Source organism: Myotis brandtii, unplaced genomic scaffold, assembly GCF_000412655.1.
Source record: "Myotis brandtii unplaced genomic scaffold, ASM41265v1 scaffold170, whole genome shotgun sequence".
In the NCBI taxonomy this organism is placed as follows: domain Eukaryota; kingdom Metazoa; phylum Chordata; class Mammalia; order Chiroptera; family Vespertilionidae; genus Myotis; species Myotis brandtii.
This window is the reverse complement of record NW_005356260.1, coordinates 374,688-382,283: the sequence shown is the minus strand read 5'-3', so window position 1 is coordinate 382,283 and position 7,596 is coordinate 374,688. Positions and strand designations below refer to the sequence as shown.

Genomic DNA, 7,596 nt, shown 5'->3' with positions numbered 1-7,596 from the left:
ACACACACACACACACACACACACACACACGAACCTTTTGCATTTGGGAAAGTAATTGAGTTCATTGAGTCTTGCAGGCCTGGAGTGTCAGGTGCCAAGAGGTGGTAGACAATGAAGCCAGAACAGTCACCTGGGGCCAGTTGAAGGGGCATATTCATTACCTGGGTACCGTGAGCTCTCTCCCAGAGGGTGATGCAGACTCATTGAAGATTTGTGAGCAGGGAAGTGATATGACTGCATTTGTCTCTTAGGAAGGTAGCTAGCGATTATGTAGACTAACGGTTGCATTGAGGAAGAGACTGGAGTGATGGAGACCTGTGAGGCTGGGCTCTCTAGAGATGGCGTGGTCTGAGCGAAGAAAGTGGTGGTAGAGATGGACAGGAAATCCTTTGGAGCCTTTTTGCGTTAGCCCATGGGGGTAACTGGTGATGGTGCAGGGGGCCGAGGGAAGGAGATGAGGGTGACTGGTTGAGTGGTGAGGTGAATAGGGAAGCCATTGGCTGAGTTGAGGAAACAGGAGGAAGAGGCAAAATGCACGTGTATGTTGTTTTGGGGATGTGCATAGAAGGGGGTTTGGTTTTAGATCTAAGGACTCTCTGGGGTTGCGAGGCGGGATGGATGCACCTCAACGAAGCTCAGGCAGTGACGGGCCTGGGAATGTGAATTTGGGAGCTTGAAGCTGTGCGTACATTCTGCTGTTTGAATATGTGTGAAATAGGGATTCTCTTTGTTTCCTTTTAATTTCCTACTCATCCCTTCGCTTCTCGATTCCCCACTTTCTTTCTTTTCACAGCTCTGAGAGCAGAGGTGAAGGCTGCCTGTCCAGTCTCCATTGTTGCTGTCTCCTTCCCTCCCCGTGGCTCTCCCCCCCCCCCCCCCCCTCCGCCGTCACACACATCTGGGGCCTTTCCGGAAGCAGGAAGTACCATTGCTTTTTTTTTTTTTAATGAAACGCAGTGATTTTCACCCACCTGGGCTCTGTGGTCTACAGGTGCCTTCCAGTTGGTCCGTTGATGGTGGACTGTCCTGATGTGGAGAAGATTCCTGGCTGGCGTGGACAGCAAAGGGGAGGGAGGGAGAGATCTTTGCTTGGAGTGACTTGCTGTTTGGAGTCTCCCCAACCACAGCTTGAAAGTATTGGACACTTTGCTGGGCTGCTCCCGCCAGGTTGGCTAAGAAGCGACATTCCTGGATCCCATCACCTCTTGGCTCTCGACAGTGACAAGGGAGGGGCACAGAGGTGCAGGGAAGAGGAAGCGAGGGCCGGCAAAGCCCGGACAGCCTTTTTAAAAACAGGAGATCACATCTGGCCTCTCAGCAGAGCACAGGGGAGCCCAGGGGGTGGAGGGTGGGAGGAGAGAGGGCTCTGCGCTGGGACCCACACTCAGGTGGGAGGTGGGCCTGAGCCGTGAGAGCCACAAACAGCTTTCCTCCTGCCACCGGCCTGGGTCAAGGGATGGTCTCATGTTCTTCTTTAGTTAAACACCAGAGTTTCCTGCCCTTTAATTTCTAATGGTCTTGAGGCTCAGAGAAGACTCACGCCTCTAAGCCTCATGCATGCCAGGCTGTGGACGCTCAGTTAGAGGTTTCCTTTGCCAGGCTGGACTCCCCGCTCTCACCTTGGTGTCCATGCCGCTCATCCCCATTGCCTACTGACCTCTCCACTTCAAGAGTGACGTGAAGGCCCTGGCTGGTTTGGCTCAGTGGATAGAGCATCGGCCTGCGGACTGAAGGGTCCCAGGTTTGATTCCAGTCAAGGGCACATGCCCGGGTTGCAGGCTCAATCCCCAGTAGGGGGCGTGCAGGAGCCAGCTGATCAATGATTCTCTCTCATCATTGATGTTTCTATCTCTCTCCCTCTCCCTTCCTCTCTGAAATCAATAAAAATATATTTAAAAAATTAAAAGCTTAAAGTTTAAAAAATGAAAGAGTGAGGTGAGGGAGTGTGAAGCATGGAGTGCAGTAATGTGCATGGATGAGGTTAGTAAGAGATGGGGACGGAGGAGGCAGGCATTCCGCAAAGTGTTTCTAAATGAGATGCCAGAGGGAAAAAAAATAGGGCAGTAGCTCACTAATTGGAAACCCCCATCTTGGAAGGCACAGTCAGAATGCTCCCAACCTGTTGGGCTCAGTGAGAGTGATGGGTGACAGGGGGGTGGAAGATGGAATCATTTGTTCCTCGTTTATAAGAATTGTGCCCCCTGGTGGACAACCTGCACCACCCCAGAGGTGACCTGACCTCAGGATTCTTTGGTTGCCCCCCCCCCCCCCCCCCCCCCTCTTAAAGTACCCCTCTCTGGTCACTGTCTGACATTCTACTATCAGAACTTTGTTTAGGAAAAGGCTTTGATCTTTTTAAGGTGTAAATATATGTGAATGGAAACATTGTAAAGCTGTTATCAGCTATTTTTTCACCCTGGCATAAATGAAGATGCTGGCAGCAGCAAATTTCGAGAAAGGGGAGTGTGGGTGCATGAGAAGAATGCGAGAGAGCTGACAGAAAGCATGGGGGTGCTGAGGCCAGGCAGGGAATGGAGAGGTGGAAGGGAGAGGGTTGTGCTAAGAGGAGAGAATGGAGGAACACAGTGCCTACCCCTTAATTTACCTAAATGAAGAGAGCAAGAGCCTTAGCTCACCTCGGGTGTTCTTGGCAGAACTGACCAAGTAAATTGCAAACTCCGGAGATGAGAATGGCATCTATCATGCTTTCTAATTGCAAGAGTACCAAATGATGTTCTTCACTCTGCGGACTCGATGTGTGAGACTATTGTAAGACTACTCTTCTATTAATTTACCCTCCCCCTGCGAGGAACATGGCTGTATAAGGGAGAGTCAGGGTGCTAGCAGGAGGCAGCCTGGATGCATTATTCGGTGAGTTTCCCAGAGTCTAATCAGGACCCTTTGTTCTAGCCTCCCAGCTCCAAGAGAACAAACAGGAGTTAAACCCCAGAGGAAAGGACAGAGTGGGTGGCTGAGCGGGGGGGAAAGTAGAGTTAAATATTTCCTCTGAGCAAAGAAGAATGGACCCAGGCCCAGAGCTATAATTCACGGGTCCTTAGATGAGTGTCCAGCTGCTTCAGCTGTCTCCACATCTGGGAGAGGATTGGCCAAGGGGGCCGGCACGTGAGGAAGCCAGTGGATGAGGCGGCTCACTGCCCGAGCCTTCCAAGCAGCTTCCCAGAGCCTGGGCCTTTGGAGATGTCATCTGCCGTGCCCAGCTCTGTGGCACAGTTTCCACGCAGAGCAGATGAAACACATCTGGGATGTTCAGGGACCTCTGACACAGAATGGTGGCGACGTCAAGCTCACACGCACACAAATGGCAAGTCCTGAAATCTCTTCTCTGTGTAAAACCTGGTCTAAATCCTCACATGGTAAATCAGTGACGTAATAGTGTCTAATCTGAGGAACTGGGAGATTTTTTAAAAAAATATATTTTTATTGATTTCAGAGAGGAAGGAAGAGGGAGAGATAGAAACATCCATGATGAGAGAGAATCATGGATCGGCTGCCTCCTGCAAGTCCCCCACTGGGGATTGAGCCCACCACCTAGGCATGTGCCCTTGACCGGAATCGAACCTGGGGCCTTTTAGTTTGCAGGCCGACGCTCTATCCGCTGAGCCAAACCAGCCAGGGCTGGGATATTTCTTTTAGCCACGTCCCTCCCCCTGGCTGAGATCATAGAGCTTATTCTCCTTCATTTCTTAGCCTCCTCTCTTTCTCCTTAATTCTTTTTGGGGAGATACTCCGGGATGCTGGGTTTTACAGGTAGGCGGAAGTCATGCTTGGTCCTGATGTTGGGGAATCATCAAAAACTGAGAGCAGGGAACTCTAAGTCTCCAAACCGAATTCTGGGGTTGCCTCCTTCTGGCCTCAGTGCCTCCTCCTTTGGGGCTGATCATCATCTACTTTGAACCTCCTGCACACATCTGGCTCCGCCAAGCAGTCCACATCTGCTCTGGGGATTGCCATGGAGACTGAACTAAAAGAAAAGGAAGCCTTGGTATTGATGAGTTTCCAGTGTAGGGGGGCTGTCGTCCAATCTTAGCAAACGAGTTTGACATTTAATTAGCAAAGGGCAGGTAAGTGCAAATGGAATATTCCTGGGCTAGCAATGGAGTCCACATTTGCTGAAGATACAGAGAAAAATGAAGCAGTCAGATCCGTGTGAGGTCCATTGAGTGGCTTCCTAGAGGAGGTGAGAGTTACACACACGCAGAGATGAGGCTGAGCGAGCCTCCGTGGGTGAGATGCTTACATGGAGCCACACGTGCTGGGATAGCAGCTCTGAGCAGAAGCCAGGCTAATGAATTTCGCTAGAGCCAGGTTTCCATGTCAAGGGGAAAGAGAAGTGAGTTTGCAAGGTGAGCAAAGCAGCTGGCTGCGTCGCTTTAGACAAGTAACTTTATCTTTCTGGTCCTCAGCTGCCTCCACGGTGAGATGAGAGTCCTGGGCGAGGTGACAAGGGTCCTGGGCTAAGGTTTCTGTCACAGAGGTGTAGGAAGTTAATGATAATGGGGAGCAGTGCGTGAGGCATTCCAAACTCTCCTAGGGGATAGAGCAGCCGTGGGCAAACTACGGCCCGCGGGCCGGATCCGGCCCGTTTGAAATGAATAAAACTAAAAAAAAAAAAGACCGTACCCTTTTATGTAATGATGTTTACTTTGAATTTATATTAGTTCACACAAACACTCCATCCATGCTTTTGTTCTGGCCCTCCGGTCCAGTTTAAGAACCCATTGTGGCCCTCGAGTCAAAAAGTTTGCCCACCCCTGGTAGAGTCAATCCCCATTGTAGAGATGAAATGTCTTGCCCAAAGTTTCACAGCCTGTGAGTGGCCAAGCCAAGAGTAGAACTGAGCCCAGGTAGTCAATCAGTATGAATGAAGAGCTCCTACTTGCCAAGCTCTGTGCCAGGCCCCGGGGGATGTAACAGTGAATGAGACAGATAAAGCCCCACTCTCATTCTAGCTGGGGCAGGAGGGGAAGACAGGCAACAAAACAGTAAAGATTCAAGTGAACAAAACAGGTGTACATAGAAGTAAATGCTACGGAGGAAATACAACATGGAATCCCGATCATGGTTTGGGCTTCTTCAGTTGGGTGGCCTAGGAAGGCTCGCTGAGGAGGTGGCACTTGGCTGAGACCTGAAGGACAGGGAGTGGTCAGCCTAGTTGTCAAAGGGCATAAAAGGCCCAGCGGAGGAGTTTAGATTTCACGGCATGAGCTAGGCCCTCAATCTCTCCTTTGGGGAAGGAGTTGCTTTTTATTTTTCAAAGATCATGGAGGACAGGGAGAAACAGGAGGATGGCGATTATAGAGTCCAAATATGGACGAAGGGCTGCCAATGTATCATGGGAAGTCCATGAGCAAAGCGGGGAGAGGCCATTCCCATTAGCTTTCCTCCCTTCCATTAGGAATACCAGAGAACGTGGGAGGGCGGTGATGGCGGCCATCTTGGGGGGCCGAGTAAGGCTTGGTGGTAATAAAAATAAGAATAAAAAATGAAAATATTAACAGCACTGTTAGATAACATTTGTGAAACTTTTAAAAATGTATTAAGAATATTATCATACGTAAAATCCTTTCATTCTTGAAATATTAATGTTTATTACATGTAATATTATATGTATGATTTTTTTTGAATAATAATTGGTGTTTATTGCATGCAACATTATCATATTTAAAATAGTTTTTCTTGAAATATTAAGGTTTATTGCATGTAACATTATTATATTTAAAATCGTTTTTCTTGACATAAAAAAAATTTTTTTAAGCACTTCTGCCCTAGCCAGTTTGGCTCAGTGGATAGAGTGTCGGCCGGTGGACTAAAGGGTCCCGGGGTTGATTCTGATCAAGGGCATGTACCTCGGTTGCAGGCCCAGTCAATGTGTCTCTCTCACATTGATGTTTCTCTCTCTCTCTCTCTCTCTCCCCCTTCTTTCCACTCTCTCTAAAAATCAATGGAAAGGTATCCTCGGGCGAGGATTAACAACAACAACAAAATGTATTAAGCCCTTCTGAGCACTGCTTAAGTATTAACTTATTTAGTGCTCATAATAACTATAGAGAGGAGTAGTATTATTATCCTAACTTTAATAATGAAGAAGCTGAGGCTTTGGGGAGTAGAGTAACTTATCTGAAATTGCACAACTGAAATCGATGGAGTCAGGACGCACATCGGGGTCCTCCAAGCCTGGGCTCTTAATCCTCATGCTATATTGCCTTCCGCAGCCTCCAACAGTCCTGTAGTGTTGGATCTGGAAGTGAGCTTAGATTTTATGTAGACCAGAATTCTAATGCAGTCTTGTGACTGACAGCCTCTGACCTTGGATGATCCCTTTTCTTTGGACAGGTGAGAAAATCAAGCCAGAGAACCAGATCAGTGATGCGAATGGCGTACCGACGCTGAGTTCTCCTGACTTCTACTCTAGTGCTCTCCATACTGGACTTCAGCAGATGCCTAGATCCTCAATTCCTGGTTCGGAAGCCCCGGCAAAGCGATTGAATAGAAGTGCAGCTTCCCAAGAGGGAAAAAGACAAGTGTTAAATAAGAGAATGTGTATAAAACTCTTGGTGCAGTGCTGAGCACCGAGGAAGTGCTTAATGCACGCCAGTACCTTTGAGAAAGTCCACTCATGGGGTTTCTGTGCTCAGGGTTGAGACAGTCGGCTGTGATTAGGGAAGAGGAACCTTGACTGACATGCTGCAGCCCTCGCCAAACCCCGCTGATCACAGTGAAAGTCAAATGTCTTTGGAAACCTTGTAACCCACCATTATAACGGCTGGGTATAGGAAAACAATTGCTTGCCCTATACAAGTGGCTTATGACTGCCCTTGGTTGTCTGAGTGTCTCTGTAATTATAGTCCCTCTTTAAACACCCAAACACACAAGGCCTTTGTAGACTTGAACTCCCTCTCTCTCACACACAATCCTCCCGTAGGCACACTCTCCCTTTCATTTACAGAGCATAATCACCGCGTCTTACTCATTCACATAATGAATTTCAGCCCCGTGAATCTCAGTGGAAGAGGGGCCCCTGGAGACCGATGGGCATCTGGGCAGCTTCCTGTTCTGAGGCCCCAGGGAAATCTTGGAAGAGTGGGTCCTTTATGGGGAGAAGATAATGGGTAGAAAGTGCTCTTCACTGATGGACCAGTCCCAGCGCTCTCTTCCTTTCAGCAGTGGAATTGTTTACTTGAGCAGCCACTTCTCTAAGAAAATTTCAAAATTCTTCCACACACCTCCTTGTTAGGCATCAGAATCCTGTCTTCTCCTCTTCTAAACTCAACTCAGAGCCTTTTGGTTCTGTGACGATGTTCTAGGTATCGGGAGAGATATCTAGAAGAAAGAAGTTGCCAGAAGAAAGAAGTTGATGTTACTGAGAGACACAGGATCTCAAGGACCAGCACTTGAAACAGCTTCTAGGACCGCCCACCCCCAAACTGGTCGGGAGCTCATGGCTTGATGGTCTGTCTTTCATGCCAGTGCCCTGCGTGGTACTTAGTGGAGGATCAAATGAAATAAACTCCTGGGAGAAGTACCCTCTGGGTTTTCTACTGTACACCAGTCCCTCAGTCCCTCCTTGGCAGGAAG

General features: G+C 48.6%; 1 protein-coding gene across 1 annotated transcript in view; it reads left to right on the top strand.

The window, feature by feature from the left end:
• The first annotated feature begins 5,444 nt into the window (after window positions 1-5,444).
• The window catches only part of ADAMTS15 (ADAM metallopeptidase with thrombospondin type 1 motif, 15), a 27,312-nt gene continuing 25,160 nt past the window's right edge, over window positions 5,445-7,596 (top strand). The window contains exon 1 of the mRNA XM_014537046.1: window positions 5,445-5,468. Coding sequence (XP_014392532.1) covers window positions 5,445-5,468 — 24 coding nt within the window. The remainder of the gene's footprint in view (window positions 5,469-7,596) is intronic.